Source organism: Lichenostomus cassidix, chromosome 3 (assembly GCF_008360975.1).
Source record: "Lichenostomus cassidix isolate B80296 chromosome 3, HeHo_3.0, whole genome shotgun sequence".
Lineage (NCBI taxonomy): Eukaryota > Metazoa > Chordata > Aves > Passeriformes > Meliphagidae > Lichenostomus > Lichenostomus cassidix.
In genome coordinates, this window is record NC_139483.1 from 49085915 (window position 1) to 49111772 (window position 25858).

A 25858-nucleotide genomic window follows, 5' to 3' on the forward strand; every position below is an offset into this window, starting at 1 on the left:
CATTGCTGGTGCAGCTTTGACCACACCACACCTTAGGACACCAGGAAATCCCAGAAAAAAGGCTGCTTACTGTACCAGTGCAGACCTGCACCATGAAGTCATTGGACTTATAAGTATGCTGCACACAGGCAGCAAATGGGATCTACACATAGAAACTGCTGTACCAGTGCAGTAACACTGGCATTTACCAGGTTCTCACTGCATTTACCAGTGCACTCACTGCACATGGGTTTCACTAGTCCTGTACACATGCCTGCTACAGGACCCAAATTCACAAACTCAGCATCCCTATTTTTGGCAAATGCATACTCCAGGTTTGATTAAACTTTAATCTGGTTGTGAGTATCATCTCCCAGGTTTATTTAGAAATCTCTGCAACTTCACCTACTGGCACAGAATAACCTGTTTTTTCAGGGTGCCATTCTATATTGCCAGCAACCCCCACTGCTCTGAGTTGTGGGACCAATACCTCAGCTCTCTCAAAAGCTGTGCATCTCCTAAAGCATTTTCGTTTCTGTGTTTGGTTCATTGTTAATTTGGAAGTGCTCAGTGATCTCAGCAACTCCCTTTGTGTGTGTGTGCAACATTTTCTTTTAGCATGCTGTTGTTTGTGTTTCTGGAGTGCTTATCTCCATAACAACCCTCCCCCCTCCTGAATGATCTGTTACTACACTCCCTTGATTTATTTATGTATTCTAGATCCAAAAGCCCTTGCATGCAGGATGTAAAGGTCAGGTGAATAATCTTTCAGAATTCTACCTTGTCAATGAATTGTCTGAAAAATTAGTCATTTGTTACGTCAACTAAAAATACAAAATCCCAGTGGGGTGTGGCAGCTGTTTCCCATATCCATGAGATTTAAGCATTAATCATCCCATTCAGGTCAATTAGCCTTCTCTAGCATTCAGTCATGCACATTTTTCATTGCTCATCACTCCCCCTGAGACAAGGGCCAAGTGTACTCAGATTCTCCTGAACTGCTCTCTCGTCTCCCAAGCTGGATTAGAAGAGGCAAACCTGCAGCCTGAAGCTCATTGGAGATGTTCAGGTGATTTTAGGGAGCACAGATTTAGGTTGCAGCTTAATATAGACTGGTAGGTAAACAGGAGTACAAATTTTCTTCCTGTCAAAAGCCAGGCATTATAGAAACCCTGTAATTATCTTCCAAGCATTTAGGAAAATCTAAAAGGAACCAAAATATTTTTCTTACATGTTTATTTAAAATTAAAAGTAATTAAAAAGGGGGAGACATGGAACCAAAAACCAAAAGGAAATACTTGCAAGGCACAAGAATCCAGGGTAGCAAGTGTATTTAAAAATTAAGACATTTAGAGAAGAGGACAGATTAAAAAATTCAAACAGGAGAATGATGAACCTGTCTTTCCAGAAATCAGAAGCCACAGGCTGGTGTAAAACAGCAGTGACTGACTGATTTGCTCTCTTGAAAAATGCCACCAGGACAGGGCAATAATATGGTCCATGCATAACCTGAGGTTAGAAGTGGGAAGGTTTCTAATCATAGAAGTGCAGCCTTCCACTGAAAACAGCAGGTGAGTATACCATCCTTTTTTCACTATTCAAATTTCTTTATCAGTGTAGGAAAGGCACTTGGAGCAGTTTTGATAAAGAACAAACTTCCCACACCCGAGACCTCCTGTAGATGGTTGTGTATTTAAAGTGTTTAGAGTTCCCTCTTAAGCTATGATGCACTTAAGAGGTTTTGCCTTAGCAAAGAACATTCTATTCTCCAATGAAAGTGCACAGACATGTTTTGCAGTGCATACTGAAGCTTATTTGACTGAAAAATGAAGTTGCTACCTCCTGGACATGAGGTCTTCATTTTATTAACCTGATACTTTATGGATACCGGTATTCACATTAGGAGAATAAAAGAATGGCTTATTTGTTTGATTTTATGAAATTAATCCAGGAACCACAAACACCACCACATTTCTACAACCATCAGTTAAAACATTTTTAATTAAGCCATCACATTTGAAAGGAGTGTCACATACATTAATATCGCTTGAAAGTAATTAATGACTATTTGCAATAGCTTTTTCTGGAACATCTTGGTTGCGTAACATGTTGGTTATGCTTCTACCCCTCCCAATACATTCAGAGCCAAGTTTATTTTACATTTGTGCTTTCTTGACAAGTTATGCCAGTGCTAATAAAAAAGCATACAAAATACATAAATTATGCTAAACCAAATTACCATATTACCATACCATCTTCCCTGCCATTAGGAAAGGTGTCCACTTTCTTACATATTTTTCTCCTTTTCAGCTTCAGTTGTGCAAGGATTTTCATGACTTGAGATTCTCTGCTGTGTTTTGAATTCACTAGAAGTAGGTACTATCATTACTTATGATACAAGTAAGTCTACACAGTATTCCCCACCAGCCAGTACTGTAGAGAAAATGGAAAAAAACTTTTAAAAATATATGTTTGTCATAGAACTCTCTTATTCAGCAAGAATTATAAATACAATTGATTGTATGCCACAACCAAGCTCGTAACACAATTCTGAAGTCTGCAGACATTTATGCACTGTAAAGTTATAAAATACAGGCCTAGAGGAGGCCTTCAGAAATCACCTGGGCTCTCTAAAACAGGATCATATGCAATACATAGCATTATCAAATTGAAAAAGGTGTTACAAAATGGAAGCTATACAATACATAATACAAGAAGTACCGGGCATTGCAAAAGATTAGTTGTAAACTACTTTAGCTTTACAGGCTGTTGGTTAATGCTTTTTAAGTTCTATTTTGTACATGTGCATGAGTACACATACCCACACACTTACCCTCTCCTAAGTACCAGGTTCATGAGAGTGAGAAAGAACAGAGTAACATGCAGCATTTGCTTTCTACCCCACCTGTACTCTCCTCAGTCGGTCTTTGCTGGAGCTACTTCTCCCATAGTTGGAAGACTGGCTCAAAAACTGAACTTCTTCCTTCTTTCCCAGCTGATGAAAGCCCTGACAAAAATTACAGACCATAATTAAATCTGCTGTAAGATGCTGCAGGTCCATGACCAACACAGACAAGGCTACGCCTCGCTGGAATACTTATTTGGAATTGCTAGCTGCAGAAATACAAATGAGGAGCCAGCCAGATTACTCCGACATGGATGTCTATATGAAGTTTGCATATTTAAATTGCTCGCATAATTGCCTTTCTATTTCTACGTGTTGCCCCTACTCACTCACAAAGCTGCCCCAAGTTTACTGAAGTCTGAAGTACCTACAGTGTTAGAAACTTCTGGAGGTTTTCAAATATCTTATGCTAAGATTTCCTCCAAAGCACTCCAACAGTTAAATCACTGCAGCTTTAAAAAGGTGCAGTGATTTAATTATCAAACATAAACTGTATTTACAAATAGAACAGTTGATGTTTCTGCTCAAAGATACTTTCTAAATAAGCATCCCTCAACTACCATGTAAAAATGTATGTAGTTGAACATATGAATCTATGACAACAGATATATGTGATTCCATCACAAGTCCTGCTGTGGCCATAAAACCACCAATGTTACATTAGCCGCTGTTATACACACCAGCTCCATGCTTTGGAAGAGACCTTGTTCAACAGCACCAATTGGTGGAAAATAAATTTTAGTTTTATTTTCCCCTTAATTCAAATAGCGAATAGTCAACAACAGTCCAGTAACAGGAATGAGACAATATTTTTAGGCAGCAGGTGACTATGATAGTCTCAGGGAAGTTCCTTCCTTGGGACTGACTTTGACAGAAGAAAAAACATTCTTTGGAAGACTGTGTTTTTTCTTAGTTTCATTTAAAGCAATTTTGTCAAAGGTGAAAAAAGAACCAAAAAAAAAAAAACCAAACTACCTCACAGGACCCAGTAATGGGTTGTTTAAAGTCTATCCTTTTCCTTTCTACACTTGAAACACTATCATCTTTATTCATAAGAAAATGTTTGAATAAAATAAGGATGAGTCAATTAATTGGGAGGGGAAGGAGCAGGTAAGCCACATAAACTGAATTGACATGGGAATATGCAAATAATAGTTTAGGTAGAAGCTATTTGCTTAAAGATGCCAATGTTTTTTCTAATTTATTGCCAAGGACACTAAGAAATACTCTGGTGAAATACGGTGAGTTTTTTCAGTCTCCTACAATCACACCAAACCTACATCAGAGGTGCTCCTCTGTTGTTTTGGCAGTTGACTGTATTTTGACTTAATTTTTCAATTTAAGTATGGTGCTCTCTCTGGGGAGGAGTAGTAATAGGTAGGCTTGATGTTTCCCAGGACTTCATCTTCCCAGTTGGGGAGGCAGCAGAAGAAGAAAGCACAACCTATTACAACAACAGTGCTGGCCCAACCAAAGCCATAGGCCCAGCTGAACATGTTATCTCCTGTCAGTGGAATTTCTTCTGTGAATTTCACTGGGTAAATGACCAAGCCAATGATCTGGAAGGCAGCTAGAGCAAGAAAAGAAAGAAGCGGGAGTAAGTTACAGTGAACATATTACGGTTCCCAGTAAAAATAGGTCCCTGGAGATAAGTGCATACTTAAGATATGTAAGGATTAGCTTCAGTCCTGCAGTCAAATCTGGATTGTTACAGAGGTATGTGACTTCTGTGCCAGCAGATCCTCACACCTATGTGGCTGTGGCAGCTGCATCTGCCACTGCCAGGTTGCTAAGGCACATACCTGCATGCTGTGACCAGCCCTGTCCTACAGCCAGCACCGGGAACCCTGCCAAGCCTGTCACCTCCCAGAGCCCTGTTCCTCCTCCTCCCATCAGAAAGGTGGGAAGCACCCGGGGCTCTCAGCTCTTAAGTCTTAGCATGTGGCATGCAGGGTCAAAGGTGTTGGGTGTCCCCCTATAGTGCTTTTGGGAAAGTGAGAACTGACAAAGGCCACTGGAACTTCCTTTACCATTATCCTCTCAGAGTGCAAATCAACCTTCCCTTGTTCCCCATGAAAATGAGTCATAAACCAGACAAAGACAGCTAATTTCGTAAGGGAGGCTCCATCTAGCATGCTTTTCTGCTGATGCCTGTTTCACGTCTAAAATAATCTTGTCTTTGTGCCCAGCCTTACCAACAACAAAGAGCAGGCCTCCAATTCCTCGCACAAAGTTGAAGCGGAGGATCTCAATCGAGAACGCGATGACTGCAAGGGCAAAACAGATGACCAGGATCACAAAGCCAACAAGGTATGTGGCAGCTGCTGCTCTTCCCCATCCTTGAAGAGAAAACAAGAAAGGTGTTACACACAGCATTACTCTCCGGTAGGTCATTGCAGCTCTTTGGTTTTCTTTAATAATTTTTCATTGAAATCCTTTACTGCAAGAAGCATGTCCTTACATCAAAGCAATGCTGAATGCCTGCAAAGCACACAGCTGCAGAGCAATGAGGCATCATCACTGCTGAAGCAGCACAGGACTTCCTCCCTGCTAACTTGTCTTGCTGAAAAGGGGCATAAAGTGCAGCATAGAATAGAGATAATACCTTCAAACTGTATCTTTAAGACACCCACAGACATCTGAACAGATAAAGCACACAACTGTTGTCAATGCCCTTTATCATTACAGCTCCTGTTCAAGATGCAAGTTTACAAAACCACTTCCATGCACAGGGAAGTATGAAAGCAGACAAGAGGGTACCACCACAGGAGATAACTGCTGGGAAATAACAGTGTGGTCAGCATAAAACTTCTGTTTGTTTATGAAAAGAATAGTGCATGTGGAGCAAAATTAGCATGACCAAAAAGAAATAAACTCAGAATAGCTGAAAATATGGCAAAAAGAAAGTTCTTGAAGATAAGTATCTATTCACAGCTAAAATGTAGCAGGTGGAGGAGAAACAACAAAATCCGAGTTAAAAGTTGATGAGTCCTCCTTGAATCATGACTTTGACAGATGCTGGAACAGGGTGTATCAAGCTACTTTGTGCTGGAGAGGTTCAGGCATGAACCAAGTGGCTGCATTCCAATGGAGCTGCACCAGCATCCAGAATTCACCCACCACAGGCCAGGTCCAAGGCAACAATGGTAGGAAAAACGCCTAAAAAAACCAGCCAGCAATTCTACTTCTGCAGTAACATGGCCTTGTGAAAAGGGCCTCACACACCTTGTCCTCTTCGGAAACCAAGTAATTTAGGTGAGCCCAGTTCAAATAACTACAAGCAAAGGTGTTCCTGCCCTGGAGGCAGGATACCTGCCCACAAGGGCTAAACCATACTGGCTAGTGCTTTGTTTTCCAGTCAGCTGTCATCACAGTTCAATTCCCACATCTACATAATGTGGGTTTCTACTTTCACACACTCAGACAGAGGAAAGGCCAGATCCTGAGCTCCCTCTAATGTAGGAATAAAGAGGCCAGTGAGACCTAGGTCAGAACACGTTTTAAAAAATCTCTTTCATCATAGCTGTCCATTCCAACACAGTTGAAGTGACTTTGGAGATATCCTGCTTTCAATGTTGTCTCCATTCTTTCTCTGCAATTTTCTATCTGAAAGCAAAGCATTGTTTTACAGCTATTTTAATTAGATATGTTTGAGTTGGTTTCTTGCTCCCCTAATTCAACAGCAAAAGTAAAATACAGCAGGTATCCATCAGCCAAATTTCTGCCCAAAACTCCCAACCACCACCACTGCCACCTGAAGACAGTAAAGATGACATGAAAAAGGTGAGCAAAGGGTTTTTCTTTGCCGTCTCCCTTTCTGGAGCTACTCAACACAGTGAAAACTTTTCAAATTAGTTCCCCTTTAGCTAGCTGTGCATGTTTCATACCCCTTCCCTGAGGGAATGCTGACGGGAAGAAGCAGGGAGGAGATCTGATGAGTGTCTGGAGATTAGAGCTACATCAGTAGTTTGATAAAATCTTTTCATACAAAATATTCTCGGATATACCTAACACAGGTATTATATATTGCCTCCACAGTAGGATTTCTTTAGCGATAGTGAATATAAAGGGGATGTGTAACCATTACACACAGCCAGTCCAGGAAAAATGATTCAGACTAGATGATCTAGGCAAGCTATTTTTCAATATTTGCTCTATTAAGAAAAAAAAGCACAACAAGAAGGAACACTTAGTTATCATAGCACATTCCCTTTCAGATGCATTATTTATGCTGACAAGGTGTAAGAAGACAAATCTGGCATCTGTTTGATAAAATTTAGGTTGTAAACTCAAACACACCTGCACTTTAGACACCTTGAGGTTTGGTGCAACACAAACACAAGTTGAGGAGTAAAAGACAGAATGCCTGCAGTGCTCCCTCTGCCATTCTCATATCATCTGTGCTGTCTTTACAAGTGTAATAAGCTTTTAGATACAGGTCAGCCCTGGCTCTGCTCACAGTGATTTATTTTCTTGTCTCTGGCAATAAGAAAATGACAACACATATAGCTGCAGGAGGTATCTTGTCAGGAAGATTAATATCAAGCTCATCTTTGCTTCAGGTCTTCAGAAACAAGGCAGCAATAGGCACCATCATGAATCTCAGTGAATTTTGTGCTCGTGTGTGACAGAGCTCAGTGCTGGTGAACCGGTACCTTCCTCTCTTTCTTCTGCTGGATTATCTTTCCCAACAGCAGTTAGCAGCAGGCTAATGCTGACAAGACCTGATAACACTGAGTCATAGGCGCTGGCCACAGCAGTAGATGGGTGTGCTCTGGGCTGGGTGAGTGTTGTCAGCCATTGAACAACCAGCCAGCCACTTAATCCCCTGTGGGAATCACAGGAAGAACTCCAAAAACCTCTGGACTTCTGGTTCATTTTTGAGATTTCTCTTACATTGTATGAGTGTATATATATAGTCTTTCAATAAGTAACTGATGGGAGAGACTGGGGTGGGAGGCTGGACGTTTCCTGAGCATAGGGTGCAGCCCTGAGATGTTCCTTATCCACATGACCTGTTGCCACCCCCAGTAACAGGGAGAGTTTTAAGCAGAGGGGCTGTTGCAGGTCTAAGACTGAAATTACTGTTTCTCCATGCAGGATCCCCCTCGTCCCCACACCTATCAAGTCAGGCTTTCCCAGCTCCTTTTACTCCTAAAGGCTTCTGAGAGCTGATCAAGTCCCCACAGGCACACAGCTCTCCTGTCTTTCTGAAAGGTCCTCCCCCTACAGCTGCCAGCTGCCAGGAGGGGAGAGGTGTAGGTTTACCCTCTCACTGCTTGCTGTCATAAGAGCTGGAGAGACCTGCTCACAGTCAGAGAATGACAGATTAGCTCCAGTTTCTACCTGGTTTGTGCTCACAAGTACCTTGTAATCATAAGATATTTATCCAGAATTTAAGCTTTTTCATAAAAATAGAAAATTCTCTGACCCATTCATTTAGCAGAGAGAGTATTTCTTATGAAAAATAAATATAACTATGATGTCTGTTTATGAAATCAACCAATAACATCACAGTAATTTGGAGCTGCATCAACTGGGAGGCAGAAGAATAGGAGAGCAGAAAAGCAGAGAAATAGTTAGAAGTACTAGTGTTTCCAGGTCAGCTTGGCCTCAAAATAGTCAAGTTCTTTGCATCTAATCAGCAGAAAAGTATTCATCAATTAGGTGTTGTTGAAAGAACATTAAAAAAAACAACTGTTCAGAAGCTGAAGGTCTATAATTATTAGGAAGGATTAAGAGTTTTATTACATAGAATTACATTACATTAATGATTACTATGGAAAGGAACTAAGCTGCAAATGTTATCATGCAAATAGCTAGGAGGGGTCAGGATTACTTAATGTTAATGATGAGCACCAGTAATATGATGAAATTAAAAGAAAGCAAGCAACAGAGCCTTAGTGTTAAGTGTGTTTCCTGATTTCATTTGGCCATGCCTCAGCCTCACCAGGGAGGAGATGGAATCTTTACAGGCTAAGATGTTAAAATCTAGATTTCCCTTTAGAAGTCAATAAAAGAGCTGGGGAAATAATCTAGCTGGAAGATTAACTACTCCAGGATTTGAAGTAACAAGACTCTAATTTTTGTTCACTCATTTCCAGAAGCAGAAGATAGTTTGTTAGCTTATGAATAAATGGAATATTAGGGTAGAAGTTTTTATCATGACCTCCATACATGGGGCATATTTTTACATTGTAGCTGTAACATTTTTCTGTATATAATTGGCAGTAGCAATTCTTGTTTGGCCTCAAGGGCCCATTACATATAATGTACAAAAATATCTCCCTTTTTTGGTGTAATAAAGGAGTAGTGGACTGGGAGCAAAAGAGCACTGTCAGCACTATTTTCTTGCTCAGATAATATGCAAACTTCAATAGTAGTGTGACTGGTGAGAGGAAGTTTTGTGCATACCCACCACAAGCACAGAGGAGCCCAGAACTGAAGGTTTGTTGGAAATTAGTACTGGGAATCACAGCTCTGTTTTGGCTTTAGCAGTGCAGGAAAACCAATCGCTATACTACCAAATTATTAAATACAAGCCCTCTAGTACAAATTTGGCTTCAGCTGAGAGCTGAGGAGAGGCACAATCTTACACACTTCCAACTTTTAAAGTGTCTGGATTGTTAACAGCATAAGTGTGCCTGCCTAAGAGCCAGCAAAGCGCCCTGGCAGCAACGCCAGCCTCACCTGCTCACTGGGATCTTTTACCAGGGAGTTGCAGTAAGTGTTTGCTGGCTGTGGGCAGGGACACCAACTGCTACGCTTTTCTCATTAGCATTTCCCGAGTGCCTGCACTTGGCTGACGCTATGAACTATGTTAGCTTGTCTTGAATGCATCCTGGCATTGTAAGTCAGACAAAAGCATGCCTGAAGAGAGGTGTATTGAAAAGATAAGCATACATCTAACATTCCTCCTTTATCTACCTGGCCCCTCAGTGAAGTCGCCACATGCACTCAGTTTCTCCAACAATCTGCAGTATCAAAGTCCATGCCTCTAGGGACACAGGTACAGTGGCACAGCTGCAGTGAAATATGATTCACAAAGGTTGGGCTCCTACTTCTAGGTTCCACACCTTTTTCTTTCCTATCCTTTTTTTTTTTTTTGGCACTTACTAAGGATCCAAAAGAATGCTTCCCTTTTTCTTTGTGTGCTGTTGCGTGCTTAATGAATACCAACTGGCTGTCAGGAATATAGGAAAGAGTTAAGCTAATGGGGGTTACCTTTACTGCACACATACACACCCATCTTTTACAGTGTTAATTCAAAGCAAAGTCATTGCAACCAGCCATTCAGAAACAGGAGGACACAGCCACCCATAAATACTACTCCTAAACTTACAACCTCATCACTATAAAGACAATCATCCTCTCCAAGTAACTCACTGCAAATAATCCTTGTCATAAGCTGATGGCTTATTAATATGTTTAGAACACATGGTCAACAGTTAAATCCTGCAATGGTCTAGACTAAGTCATCTTGAGTCATATTCTAGTGCAGTACAGCACTTCTGCATTGCAACATTTTGATAATACACAGACGCTGCCAGCCAGGGCACTTCCCAGACACGAACCAGTACAGAACTCTAAACAAAATCCCTTCCCTGCCTCCCTACCACATGACATCCTACTCTTCTTTTTCCCTTTCACTTCTTCCCTCTCATGTGGCATTTGCAAATGTGCATTAGGGAGCTATGCAGCTTAGGAGACACTCCTATTTGCAAATCTTTGTTTGTCTCTTCCTGCCCCTTTCCCCTCATTTAAAATAAGTGACTCGCCTGCTTTTTTTCTTCCTCTTCCTAGTGCACATGCCACAGCTCAATTAAGAATTTGTCTAATGCAACATTCTGTTAATGGAGGTCCACTCTGAAGTCTTCATTCCGTCAGGAGAAGAGCAGGATGGTTAGTGCACAGCAATTACTGTATGCAAAGCAGAAGCTATGCATCTCAATTAGTTAACTTTTATTTTCCTGCAGCAGTGCTATAAATGCCTGCTAGGCATTTTTTCCTTTGCAAATGCCCTCACCTATTTTGACACTAATTGCATTAGCACAGAAAAAAAGGAAACAAAATAAATCAAACCTGAATTTATGTGTTACATCCTGTCTCTAGATGTAAATACTATTTGAGTAGACAGTGGCATTGATGTTATGAAAATTTGAGAACAGGCAAATTCGTATAAATATGCCATGGATTTAAATAAGTTTCAGTTCAAATAAACCAAGGCTTAAACAAGTGAAGTCAAGGATACTGTTCTTCTCTGTCAGCCTGTTAACTAGAAAAAAACGCAGAAAATTACTTTTGTCCCACAATGCTGAGGGCTGACGCAAAGCACACACCCATCAGTACTCAGGGACGTGTGAAGCAGTGTCACTACAGGAGAAAACGAATTCCAGCAGCTGTACTATGTTAGCACTTTTTCCTTGTGCAATGCAAATTTCAGCAACTCTGCACTAGCTTTTATTCTCTGTCTGATGGGGGAGAGGGATATTTTCATCTCGCTAGCCTGATTTCTTCCACCTGCAGTAAAGTCCGAAGTCATCACCCAGCTGAGAAACGAAGCCACTTCTCTTAAGATATGTTCAGGATTTAGCTTGTGCAGGAGTGTTGCAACAAAAAGCTTCTGGAAGTGAGTCTGCCGTGCTCAGGCGGCAAGGGATCTGCGCAGGGAAGCAGTCCCAGCTCTCCCAGCTGAAACACACCCTTCCAGCCCCCCAGTCCCTAAAGAACCCTCATCCAGGATCTTAAGGCGGGTCTGCTTATTTGTCCAGAAATATTTTGTTTGAGGGAAAAGCAGATGTAATCAGACCCACGTGTTCTAGCAATAAAACAAAAAGTCCCCCAAAAGACCTAGAAACTGAGAGTGTGCAGTAAGAATATTACAGTGGCGATGCCAGATACAGAAGCAGCTATGCAAGTTAAAACAGAGGCACGCTTATCCCTGATTTAGGCCCCAGTGCAACAGAGAGGTATACAAAGGAAAGAGCATTCTTTTTCTGCCTGTGAACCCACATCAGGCCATTTTAAGCTGCAGATCAGAAGGCATTTTAACAGCTGCACTTCCTTGGCCAGGAGGGTTAAATTAAGGTGCTCTCTCTCTCCAAAGGGTCGGGGAAATACCATTTTACTACTGTCCAGGTGTGATTCTTCGTAGGACACACTGCATGAAGGTTTCCACACTCACTGTGAGACCCGGGAGGCCACGGGCACCAGGGAGGAGCTGCCTGGTGCCAGGTGAGGCTGTGGGACTGCAGCCCGACGACAGCTGAGGGCAAGCAACAGACGGATTTGGAGCCAGTTGCTATCTTAAGCTGGTCGTGAGATAACTTTAGGAAAAACCAAAACACCAACACCCCGGCTTCTCACTGTTGTACGGGGATAAAATAAGATCGCTGCGGAGCAGTCTAGTCCTGTGTTTCGTTGCTGGTTTAAGCCCCAAAACAGCATGGATGCTGGTTCTGGCGGGGAACTCCATCCCAGAAGGCAGCTGCTCCACACCAGCGCTAGGGAAGGTCAATGGCTTTGGCCCCCACCGCCCCGGGTCTCTCGGAGGGCTCCTCACTCACCGTAGTCCATGAGGGATTCGCAGTTCCAGTTGAGGTCCTCCTCGCCCCGCGTGCAGCTCTCCCACAGCGACGCTTGCTGCACGTAGGGCTCCGACTCGGACTCCAGCCAGCCCCGGCCCGCCAGGGCGATGATGCCCATGATGATGGCCAGGCCCAGCAGCAGGGGCAGGAGCCACCTGCACCTCCAGCAGGCGAGGCCGCACACCACCATCGTGCCCGGCCGGCGGTGCGCCCAGCGAGCCCGGGCGTCGCGGGTGTGGTGCGGCGGGGACGCTCCGGCGGGACGGGAGACTGCGAGCGTGCCGCTCCGAGCGGGGTTTTAAGGCGCCGGGGAGGAGGGAGTCCCACCCACATTCCTCTGACTAAGCCTGCCGCCGCCGGCCGCCCCGACCGGTGGGGCCGGCGGAGAGCAGCGGAGGGAGCAGGGCTCATCCCGCTCTCGCTCGTCCCGGCCGCCGCTCAGCCCCTTCCCTTCCCATCGCCCGCCCGGGCTCACCCTCGCACTTGTCTCGCTGTCCGCCACCCTCCCGCACCCGCACCCGCTCCGCCGTCGTGGCCCAGCCACCGCAAAAACGCAAGCACAGCGAAAAACTAGCGCTTCTCTGGGTTCCACGAGTCCTGCCTTCCTCACGGGGGCTGGAGATCATCATCCTCCTCCCTGATCACTGGATAGACCGACCAGCATTACCCAACACTGGCAATACTGATGGTGTTAGCAATTTCAGGTACTAAAAGCTTGCAAAAAGTTGCTTTGCATTTGACAAAAAAAAAGAGATACCTTAAAGAAAGGTGTCATATGAGGATGGGAATACGACATTATTTGGAATATGACATTATGGGAATATGACAACAACAAAAGCATAATTTGTCTCACATCATGCTCAGCATTAAACAAATGCATGTTTCCTGATGGCCGTCTAATAAGTGTTTGATTGCAGTTGTGCTCTGGCTTCCAAGCAGGCAGTGCTGGGCACTGGACAAAGCCCAGCAGTAGTACTCAGGACCCATCCACCCTGATCTTTTCCCATTTGACATCTGGAAATGCACCCCAAGATGCAAGATGACCAAAATAAATGTTTCCCCATCACATGCCATCACTCAAAATTTTGCTCATGGGAGAAGCCCTTCTCCACTAAGGTATCTCCACATATCCCATTGTGTCATCCCATTGCCTAGCACCAAAGCAAACTCACTGTATGAGCAGATGCATGCTCATGACAGCACTAGAGGTGCAAGTGTTTTCAGCATGCAGTTCACACATGTTTGATTGAGTTCTTGGGCAGCTTCCAGGCCTCAGCAAAGAGGTCAGTAGGAACAGAAATCTCTGAGATCTGAAGGGCTGAATAGTGGGTAAGCAGGATTACATGTTTTGTGGAGGATGGGAGCATGAGTTCTTATTGGACTGCATCACATGGGATTTTGTCACGGCTATGTAACATATAATCAAACTGTTCCGAGTGTAAATTCCTCAAAAGGTATTCGTGGGAGGTGTCCTGTGAGGAGGGATGGTCAACCTCATCTGAGTACTGATTGCTGGCAAATATTAAGGAATAGATTGTGATGCTAAAATCAGAACAATAGGCAAGTTGCAAAAACCTCCACGTGATTTGAGGCAGGGTACCTCAAACCATGTGGAGTTTCACCAGTGCTCTTAACATCCTTCTGATGTTCATTCCTACTGTTCAGATTTTATCCCCAAATTCATAATAGAGCTGTAAATAAAATTTGCCAGAACTGCTTGCAAGCCTATGTCATCAGCACATAGCTTTTGCATAGGGAAGAAGTAATGGCAGAACTGGGCACTGTGATCCTCTGTTTTTCTCATTACAGCAAAACTTCATTTGTGCAGTGCCAAGCAGTGATTCTCCAGATTTTTCACTATCAGCACTTAAGTCACTTCACAAAGAGATGCAGAAAGTATTTTCTTCAGCACCAAAACTGAGCGCTATTACAGGTGAGGTTAAATTTCATTTATTTTTCAAGAAAAAGAGCAGAAATGCACTGCTTAGGAAAGTGGTCTCTTCATTAAAAAGTCAAAAGTTAGAGAGTTCCCGCAATTCAGACAGCATTGTAGAGCTGGCTTGCATTTTTAGTAATTGCATTACTTGGTTTTCCAAAACTGTCCTACACCTGGAGTGCCTCAGTGCCCAGGCACTGTGGTGGCATGATGAGAAGCTCTGAGGGCAGCCTCCAAGCCCAGCTCTGGCATTAGCAGCTTGTGTGGCCTATCCTGCTCCCAGTGACCCCACAAAGAGAGAAATGCCATCTTCTCTTTTATTTTTAAATACTTGGCTTTTTAACAATTAGGAAATCTAGCTGAAGTTGAAAAATAATGTACCAAAAATTCCATTCTGTGTGAGTGAGGGCATGTAACACACTCAATGAAGTTATCTGCCTTCAGTCCCAATGATACTTGGATTTATTTGCAAACTAATAAACCAGTACCTCCTACAGCAAAATAGGCAGCCCCAGAAACATATGTAGCTTTTCTCACCTCTGGGCTCTATAACCCACATCTTCCCAGAGACCAGATGGTAGGAGTCAGCTCTGTGGGGCTGCAATGATACAAGCATGAAAAATATGCAGTGCTTTGATTATGAGGAAAAGATGCCCTAATACATAACAAAAGAAACAGGAGGTTTGCTATACTAAACACCAAACCTGCTTCAATGTAGCTGGGCATTCTGGATCAGGCCTCTCTGCCAAACATACATTATCTTCAGCTGTGAACACAGCTATGTGTTCTGTAGTTATGAAAATAAAGACACTTTCCCCAATTTTACCTTTGGCCATGTTAAAAAGGCTCATAAGGTTCTTTCACCACCAGTACCTTTTCCTTTATTTATTTATTATGAAAATAACAAATTAATTTCATAACCTTTGTGGTTCTATAGAAATGTTTTTTCTCTGCAGTGTAACAAGGGATATGCCTCTTTAGTAGGCGGTGCTTTACATGGAGCAAATAATTTACTACTGCTGGCAATCATTCACCCAGCTATCAGAGAAAACCAAGTAGCACTGAGTGAAGGTCAGGGATCAGCTCCAGCCCAGACAGGTATGGCTGGACTCTCCTAGGCTTTGAAATGTTTCAGCGGGAATCTGCAGGTTGGTTGCCAAGAGTGCATTTGGGATGAGGGGAGGGGAGTGGGGGACATAGTGGGTAGCATAGTGCCAAGGGCATCCCTCTGCCCTGCAGCACGGGGTCCTCTCAGGGATGGGGTACCTCTCCTTTATCCATTTTACATGGATATTTTTTCCTAGCCTGTTTACCTCTCAGACAAAAATAAATTTGAAAACAAACCAATCTCCATGGACTGAGTACCTGTTGTAAATCCAATTATTTTGTAATTTGTGGGTGTTGTCCTTCAGCAGCGTCTTATGCTCACTTTCCTTCATGTCCAAGTGCCCCAGTTCTTCTTAATCTCTCTTCATGCATCACAGCCACCTAATTAGCATCACCTAAACAGGGTAGTCATTCAACCCATAAAACAGGATAGGCATAGGATGTACTTTGTATAACCCACAACAACCACTCCATCAGTGTTTCCAGATCAAACTTCAATTTCCTCATGCGTGCTCAAAAGCTGCCATTATGTGAATTTATAAGAAAGCATTTTTTCTGACAAGCTCTTTTCAGTAGCCCTTAGTTGAACTCATTTTACATTAGAGCCTTCTCTGGGGCTGGCACAGATGAAAATAAGCTGGCTCTCTGCAACTGATGTGCTCTTGAGCCTGCTTCAAAAGCCTCATGGAAATACTAGGGCAACAGCTGGACCTGCAGAGGTGTGACTAACCCTTTCTCATTCCAGCAAGGGACACCTTGTGTGACTCTATCAGCCTGTGATGACCTCAAATCTTAGAAATAAAAGGGTAGTAAAGAATCCTCCTTCTATGCACACAGTGCCCATGGTTGCCATGCAGTCATAAATGTGCACACATGCTTGCTAGCTCCAGCGTTCTACACTTAGGCTGGGCAAAGGTCTCTCTGTTTTCCTGAAGTTGCACTGGGTGAAATCCTGCTTCTGGTAAAGGAAATGGCAGAATCCCAGGTGGCAGGGATTTTGCCCCAGAGCTCTCTAAAGGCCTCAGGCTCACTGAGATCATGCCCACTAATATCGAGGGTCTTCAGACAACAAAGGTCTATAGACTTCTTGCTGCAACTTTTCCTTCTTTGCCTCGTCCTCTCATTTGCATTTCCAAAACGTAAAAAATGGAAAGCATCGAATAAAGAACTGTGTTATCCTTGACCTCCTTATTGATTTTGGTTTTGTTCATAAGCCCTTTTCCAAGGTTGCAAACTGACCATTTTCATGTGTGATGTTACAAAATGCTAGCAATTGCCTGGCTAACACTGGAACTATTCCTGTAGGAGTGGGAGCTTGGTGCAGTGTGTGAACATTATTTCCTAGGATTGCTATTGCTGGAACCACCTCTCCAAGAAAACCCAAGGTACAGTGTGTACTTATACTTGAGAGGCCAGAGGATTTCATTGGCTTTTTCACTTTGTTTTATTTTAAGATAAACTTCTGTTTATTCAAGAACGGGAAAGATTTATTAATTCTTGCAGAACAGCATGCTTGTGTTTATTCTGACCTTTGTGTTCACATCTGATAAATCAAGAGAAGATGTGTCTTGGAAAATATAATATTTGTGCAATATCAGATACAAAGCTGGCAATCTTTTTTCGCTTAAACTCCCCTAGAGACCTGAGATTTCTCCTACGCTGACACTGTTCTATTTAAACACAGCGCCGCGGGTGACTGGGGGCGGCGGGGCCTCTGCCGCCAGGGGGCAGGAGACACCTCAGGAAAACTGGGATAGGGGGTGCGATCCAAGGGGCAGGAGACACCTGGGGAAAGCTGGGATAGGGGGTGTGATCCAAGGGGCAGGAGACACCTGGGGAAAGCTGGGATGGGGATGCAATCCAAGGGGCAGGAGACACCTGGGGAAAGCTGGGATACGCGATGCGATCCAAGGGGCAGGAGACACCTGGGGAAAGCTGGGATAGGGGGTGTGATCCAGGCGGCAGGGCGGCCTCCCGCCAAAATCCCCTGCCCGCAGAGGGGCTTATCGTGTCCCGGGACTCTCCACCCGGCTCCCCGGAGCCTCCCGAGCAGCTTGGCCAGGCTCAGCGGGGCCCTTTCAGACATCCTTAGTTCTGCTCCTCTAGCAATGAGACAGGTGGCCAAGGAGGCCAATAGCATTCTGGCCTGTGTCAGGGATAATGCGGCCAGTAGGACCAGGGCAGGGATCGTCCCCTTGTACTTGGCACTAATGAGGCCACACCTCAAATCCTGTGTTCAGTTCTGGGCCCCTCACTACAGGAAGGACATTGAGATGCTGGTGTGGGTCCAGAGAAGGGCGACGGAGCTGGTGAAGGGTCTAGAGACCAAGTCCTGTAAGGAGTAGCTGAGAGAGCTGGGATTGTTTAGTCTGGAGAAAAGGAGGTTCAGGGGTGACCTTATTGCTCTTTACAAGTCCCTGAAAGGAGACTGTAGCCAGGTGGGGGTCAGCCTCTTCTCCCAGGTATCAAGTGACAGGACAAGAGGAAAAGCTCTTAAGTTGCATCAGGGGAGGTTTAGATGGGATATTAGGAAAAAATTCTTCGTGGAAAGGGTTGTCAAGCATTGGAACAGGCTGCCCAGGGAAGTGGTTCAGTCAGCAGCCCTGGAGGTATTTAAAAGATATGTGGATGTGGCACTTGGGGAATGGTTTATTGGTGGACTTGGCAGTGCTGGGTTAATAGTTGGACTTAATGATCATAGAGGTCTTTTCCACACTAAATGATTCTATGATTCTATGGCACTTAGGTGCTTATCTCCCCTGAAACTGCAGGCCAAGGACCTAAAGTGGAATTCCTCTCGCTCAGATGTTTTAGATTGAAGCTGGAGTGGAGAGAACAGTCTGTCTCACGGCTGATGGCGGAGGGTCACCATGGTGTTAGCTCCCACCCAGACACCTGCACCACAGCTGTGTGCAAGGCAGAGCCTAGCACCTGTATGCCTTCCAGTGGGAGTGTGGCACTGCCTTCCATACATGGGTTTGAGTTCATTTAAGGAGATGGAAGCCCCTGTACTGCTGTCCATTCTTAGCACTGAGATTTGCGTATGTATATTTAACTCCATATTTTTGAGGAAGGAGACAAATCTAGAGTTTTCGTTCAAAAATCTCATGGAAAAAACTGGCGTAATAGATATACAGTTTTTCTTCCCACCAACATTTGCATTTGCTTTCATCCATCTGTATTTCCTGTCTCCATTCCTCCTTCTCTGTAAAAGCCATGTGCATTTCAGAGCTGCCCACATAGCATTGTAGAATCACCATTTTTGTTCATTCCAGCCTCAGCACAGTTCGCTCTTGTAAAACAATCTTGGTTCCCAGGAGTGACATCAGGAGCTTTTGGGATAAACTTAATCACCACCTGCACATCCAGAAGAAGACAGAGTATGTTTGATTGCACACCTCCACATTAAAGTCTCTGTTTAGCTTTTATAAATGACTCACCCAATAGCTCAGTTCACTGAGACTCGATTTCTGAGACACAGTCTGGTCTTTAAGCACATGCTCAGATGAGGGATCACAACTTTAAATTAGCAGCACATGTGGACATCACACTGGATTAACACAGCATGCATGAACGTCAATACTTTGAGTCATTATTTTCAGGGGCAAGTGAGGGGTGCTGCTTCTGACGCAATTTCTCTCAAGCCTTTCCACCAGGAGCTGCTTCCGTGTTTCTCCCTGGCAATGACCCACTTTGTTCTATTAATAAGAAAAACAATCGTTTAAACAGTTATAATTCTGAGTTTTCTCTCCCATTGTGCTGGACAGAAAGGAGAAATTTCCATCTATTTGTCCTGCTGCAGAAAACTCACCTTCTTCACATCAGTTTGGTCATATTTGCAGGGTTTAGCTTCCCCTTGCAGAGCCTGTGCTGTACCTCTAATTTTAAAAGCATGTCTTTCTTGAGCCCCTTGCTGTGACAGACAGAGTTGAGTGCAGGAAGATGAAACAGGACTGTGCAGAATATGGTGTTGTAAATGCCTAAAATTATGGAGGAAAAAGTAATTTTAAAACCCCACAGAGGCAGAGTTAACACACACATGATGAAGAGTAAGTATTGAGAGCAGTAAGAAAGGTCTGGGAAATGGAAAAGAGAAAACAGGGAAACACTGCTTGAGGGGAGAACCTTCCATTTTGGGGAGGGTTGCAGGGAAGTGTTTTAGCTCAGGAATTGTGACAGTATCTACCTGTTTCCCCCAAGTGTTGGTGAGCTTATTTTGTATATACTTTTGTGCTTTGTAGTAGCAAACACTGAGATACAAGCATTGGGCCAAGGTAGAAAAGAGTGGAGATTAGGGATTTAGTTTAAATGCTGTCATTGATAAGAAGTAAGCACTGAAGATATGTGCTTACACAGAAAGAGAGGAATGGTAGGCAGGGGAAAAATACCCTTGTCTTTTTGCTCCTCTCTCTCTAGTTTACACATCATACAGTAGATAGCAATTACATTGAAATATAGTCTGTGGTATAGTGTGATCAGTTGGAAAAGTGAGACCACAAGAGACTTTAATTGATCACTCCATAACAGATGGGGTAATAAAACCTGGGACAATAAGGAATATTTGCGGAACAAATGAAAGATCAATTCCCCTTCTGTTGTAGAAGGAAGAACACAGGCAAGTGTTAAAGAACAATCTAAAAGGCAAATTGATGAGGAAGAGAACATATGGCAAAGATGGGAAACTGCTAAATAAACACAGAGGAAAATGTATGTTTTTAAACTGTCTTTACAGCGTGCCTGTATCTAGTCTTTGCATTCTTTCTTTGCTACCATTTGTGAAGAAACAATTCCTTGGATCTCTGTAGTACAAAGCATGAAGAAACTAGCTACAAAATATAGATTCAGTGGAAGTTTAAAGCACAGGCAGAGGAAAGAGAGAAGGAGTCTTTATCACAGGTGATCTGAAGAAAAATGCTACTAAGATTTTTTCCCCCAAAAAATTACTGTGAAGGAGATTATGCCATGTTTAGAAAGTGAATGCAATTAGAAATGGGACAGGAATCAGCACGGTCTAGCCACAGACACTATAGTTTTCAGTGCAGTATCTAAACAGCAGCACCCAGTGCATCCTGTACTCCACTCTACTGGGAATAGAAGAAGCACATTAAATATGGGGAACAGTGATAAATAAGTATTCCCCAAATACTGGAATCTCTTTCAACTACTGATAGTCTGTTTGTACTGTCTGATGAAGGCCAGAAGGAGCCTAGAAGGTGAAATGGAGGGCCAGTGCAGAAATGTAGCCTAAAAGGGCAGGTCCAGGCACAGCCAGAGTTTGCTTGCTCTCTGTGGGACATACAGGGCCTCATATGGCTGGCACTTCAGCAGCCCCAAATGGTCTTCAGTTTCTGGGTGAGACAGATGTGAGGAGGAGAGGTACCCAGATCAGTGCTTGCTGCCATCCCCAGCTTAGCACATTCAGAGTACCCTAGATGTGGGAAGTCATCCACATCCAGCAGTGACCACTCCAGGGACCCTCTGTGAGTTCACTGCAGACTCAGCACTGAGCAGCCTGACTCCCACTGTGAGCAGGAAGTCTGCCTTTAAACATGCACTGGAACTGCAGGTTTCAGGGAGAACACCAGTCCCTCTTGTTCCCTCACTCTGTGCCCAGCTCTTTGCTAGGAAGGTCCCACAGAGTCCAGTGGGACTGTCCTATATTTAAAAGAAAGATCTGCCAGCTATCTGCAGTTGCAGGGGTGACAAGGCTGTGGCTCATCCATGGGCACTGCCCACTCATACAGTGGGATATGCAACAGAGACATATAAACCCTCCCGGGGGTCCATAGCTGCATCTAACCTTGTGCAATTCTTTGCAGGGTCAAAAGTATGACTAAACAGATGTGAGGTCAAAACCTTGCATTTAGAAATAACACCTTTTTTTCTATGTTTGTTCTAAACAGGTATTTCTTTTTCTTTATGCTGTGTTTCCTTTTTCTCATGTTATTGTGTAAAAGATGAAAGTGAAATGGAGACATCCCTACCTATTCCTCCCTACAGCTCCATTTGAAAACACCACAATGAATATTATCATTCACTGTAATATTAGACTAACAACATGGAGAGAGCAGCAACACTGATGCTTATCACCTGGGCTACACTGCAGAACACTGTGAGCTGTATTCCCAGCAGAGCTTTTTCTGGGTTATGACTCATGCAGAGCCCTGTTTTTCTGCTGCTCTCCCACCTACTGAGACAAACGAGAGAGCTACAGTGAATAAATAAATAAATAACCAGCTATTATTATCAACCAGAATTCAATAAAGAAATGTAATATACTGGTGCACATCCTTCATGCAGGTAGACCAGGATCCTGAATCCAACATCACACTTGTGCAATGACCTGTGCCTTGCCCCCGCCCACTCTGAAACCTCAATTGACTCTCTCTTATTTCAGGCCTTCTTCTCATTTGCAGTCATTTACCTATAGGAGTAGGCCAGCAAAGAAGAGAGGTTTTTGAGGGCTCTACAGACAAGGAAGAGTAGGTGGAGAGGCTGGAAGGAAGAGATGAAAAAGCCAGAAGAGGTAAGCAGTAGGGTAATGCAGGAGCAAGTCTAGGCAGTGGGTGAGAGCTTGCTGAGAGCAGCTTTGTCACCCTGTTAAAGACCTTTCCAATTATGTAGGTAGGGGTTGTGGTTGTAAGGGTTTCAGTTTTCTCTTTTTTGAGGATGGGTATGTTTATGTGCCTCAGCACAGTTAAAGGCAACCAGATGGAAGTTACAAAAGTGAGCCAGCATTTATTCAAGTTTGGTGGAAAGCCTTCTTCTTTACACTCATCATATAAAATTTGAGCCTGAGATGTTTTAGAAGCTGAACTTGGGGGACCAGCAATCTTTTACTATCCAGTGACCTTTGACAAAGTGAATTAACATAGGGGACATCTGCATATCTGGATGGGAGGGCATATGTGCTCTATGAGCCTGCTTTGTCTATGCTACATTTCATCTTTCTGCTGGCTTAATGAAGGGGCAAAATCTTGACATAACTGTAAACTCTTGACTACCTGGAAGCAGGGACTGTCTTTATAAGGTTCACACAAAATAAAGGACATCAGCATCTGTTTCAGATAGCTGTGCACAACCAGATTTGAAACAGTAATAATAATAATACAAATGCTCAACTATGACACATTAGGATAAAATCAGGATGCACAGCCAAGATAGTGACTTAATCTTCTATGATGCTACTTTTATTTGGAATCCTTCAAAAAGCTGCAAAAATTTCATTCTTTTGGCTGAACTGGCATAAACACCTTAAAACATGACAACAGCTTTCCAGTTTCTTGAGTGTTAGGCTTTGGGGCTCATCTTTTTGAAATACTTAGCAGTTTCCTCCCATCCAGTCATATTCTTTTTTCTTTTCTTTTCTTTTCTTTTCTTTTCTTTTCTTTTCTTTTCTTTTCTTTTCTTTTCTTTTCTTTTCTTTTCTTTTCTTTTCTTTTCTTTTCTTTTCTTTTTTCTTCTCTTCTCTTCTCTTCTCTTCTCTTCTCTTTTTTTTTCTCTTCTCTTCTCTTCTCTTCTCTTCTCTTCTCTTCTCTTCTCTTCTCTTCTCTTTTCCTTGTTTTTTGCAGGGCAGGAGGAAGATTTTTTTGGTGTGTTAATACTGCAACAGTGAAGCTCTTCCCTCAGGCTGGTTTTATTTTGTGGACATCTGAAACATTTGGGATCAGATTATGTACTGGCAAGTAGGACAATGGCATTGCTGTAATGAGCTGGAGGCTAATTTATAGGCTTTGCAGATGTGAATGCATTTCCATGCAAATCATGAGCAGCTCCTGCCTATAAATAAAATAACTTACCTTGCCAAGGATGGCTGTACAAAAATATAATGAATATTATAAATTATAAGCAGGTGTTAGATTTCCACTTCCTTTGTGTTCTTGTTTGTGCTTCTCTAAGGGAGCATTTAAAGATAAAATGTATAATACAATGCATGGCACAGGCAGTTACAATCTTTGCTGCCCAGTGCTGTTATCACCTTTTGCCAACTGCCACTCCTTCATTTGTTAAAAAAGCAGCTAGTCAGACTTGTCAGCAGCTTTGAATAATATGTTCCTACATGGTAGTCTTCTGAAAAGGAAGGATGAACTGTGGTGAATGCACTGAACACTGCTGAATGCACAGAAGTTTTCTGTTTACAGAAGTCTTCTGTTCACAGTTCTGCCTCAGATGTAGCTCTTCCTCAGATTTGGTGTGTGGCCTTTGGCAAATCTTTTAAGCAGTCCATTTCATAATTTCTTTAGCTAAGAAATAAGCAACATAAAAGTTTATTTTACCTGTGTTTCCTGTTCAGATATGGTTTTGGGGTAAAGCCCGACTTTGCAAGGTCTGTCTGTGCAAGGTTGTTTGTGTTGGCACACACTGAGCACACCTGGCAGCAGAAATAACAGCAAAAATAGCTTCTGAAGTTACAGCTTCACGTATTTAGGAATTAGCTCAAATCCAATAGGTGCAAAAAATCTAAGGTTTTGGGGTTTTATTTGTTCAAACTTGAAGAGAACTTAATGAGATTGCATTTAATCATGTGACTCACTTTAGCAAGTCATGAACTCATGCAGGACTGATGTCTCTATGATTTTGCCAGCTTCCTACTACTCCCTATTTCCCCAAAACACATTTTAATGACAAAAGAGCAGAAACAGCAAAATTGAAGAATTCCTACAAGTTTCACCAAAAAACATTGCCTTGTGGAGGAGAGAATCCCAAAGTATTGCCTTCATTCCCTAAAGGAGAAGTTCTACAGGGAGCTTAGAGAGAACCTAAGAACTGTTAAATTTTGCTGCTAGTAGAGCTACCTTGTTTCTTCTGAAAAACGTTTTTTAGAGGTTGATTCCAGTGGAAGAAAAATCATTCTCAAAGTGGAATAGGCCTGCTGGAAACAAGGCTCACTGACAGCTTTATTTGTTTTATGGACATACTACACCAAGCTAAGCCTTTACCATCTGCTCTGCCCCCAATTATAAATGTAAAAGCCCCACACCAACCGAGCAAAAAGAACAAATCACAAGAACATCAAGGAGATAAAAGTGATTTAAATGCCTGTATATGATCCGCCAACAATGCAGCTTGCACTGAAGATGTTCCTTCTCATGATTCAGACACGAATCACAAGGAAAACAGTTCACACACAACACGGTAAATTTCCTGCTGAGCTGGAGTTTCCTTGAATCAGACCTGATTCCACAAGAGTGTTCAAATGTACTTATATGAAATTATGTGAGCTTTATAAAAAGAGTGTCCTTAAAACATTTTATATTGTTTGCATCTCAGTTAGTAAGGTACAACAGGGTGTACTCACAGCCTTGCAAATACTACTGTGGCTAATGGCAATTTACAGGAACAGCCTTTAAGAAGGAAGGAAGAGAATAAAGGAGTTTCTGCTGCCTTCCTCATAGAGTCGAGTGTGTGCACACACACTGAAGCATCCAACAACTGCATAAAATATGTGAGGTATGTTAACTTGTGTATTGGGAAGGGTTATGGTAGCTACAGTATTTGCTTCCAGTTCAGAAGGGAAAGCCTATAATAGTGCTGGCAGAAAGGTGTGTCTTCATTCCATGGCCAATAACAGTAAATTAGCTTAAAACATCTTGCACAGGGCTGAATGGAAACAAATGGAAGTTCTGAGTTTAATTTTAAAAGAAATATTTCTATTTCATATACTTCGTACTTAAAAATGATGACTAAAGCAACATCACTAAATCCTCTTATTCTGATATCTACATCATTTTTCATTAATGAGTCAATGATGCTCTGTTCTGCTGCACCATAAAGATCAGCTTACCCTTGGCCTGGGCAACAACTGGACTAATTTGTTCCTGAATGAAAAAATTATTCAAAGTAGGCTCTTGGTATTTAAGAAGATAATGTTTTCAACTTCAACAAAGATTGGAAAAGGCACGGTAAACTAAATGAACAATTTTCTCATTACTAGTGACATGTGGCTACATGAAATCAATATTGTATCTGTAATGTATATGTCATTTATAAAGTTGGCTGGCATTATAGGTGGGACTACCTCAAGGTTACCTGGCAACTGCCACAGTACAATCTCATTTTCACCCACTTTGTCAAATGCTAATTGGGGCTGAAATCTTCCATCTGGATAGGAGCAGGGGTGATTGCTTTGCATTTCAATCAGATTAGTTTCACTATTTCTAGACAAAAGAGAGCAGATAATGTTTTGCCAATTTTAATACAATGTGATAACCTTTTTTTGAGAAGAGGTCCCTGATTGTTGTCATGAAGAATTAAAACAAAATGTAAGAGTGGCTTATGTATCTAGGTTATGCTTTTTGGTCCATGTCGAAAACTTGTCCAAATCTGCTCAAATTTCAGCAAATC

General features: G+C 42.8%; 1 protein-coding gene across 1 annotated transcript; it reads right to left on the reverse strand.

Moving 5' to 3' along the window:
- Window positions 1–1950: 1950 nt before the first annotated feature.
- LOC146439665 (p53 apoptosis effector related to PMP-22-like) lies at window positions 1951–12752 on the reverse strand. Its single transcript, XM_085055674.1, has 3 exons — window positions 12451–12752; window positions 5080–5223; window positions 1951–4454 (listed from the first exon to the last, which is right to left on the reverse strand). Exons 1-3 carry the CDS (start codon window positions 12659–12661, stop codon window positions 4219–4221), a joined length of 591 nt encoding a protein of 196 aa, XP_084911800.1. The 5' UTR covers window positions 12662–12752; the 3' UTR covers window positions 1951–4218.
- Window positions 12753–25858: the final 13106 nt, after the last annotated feature.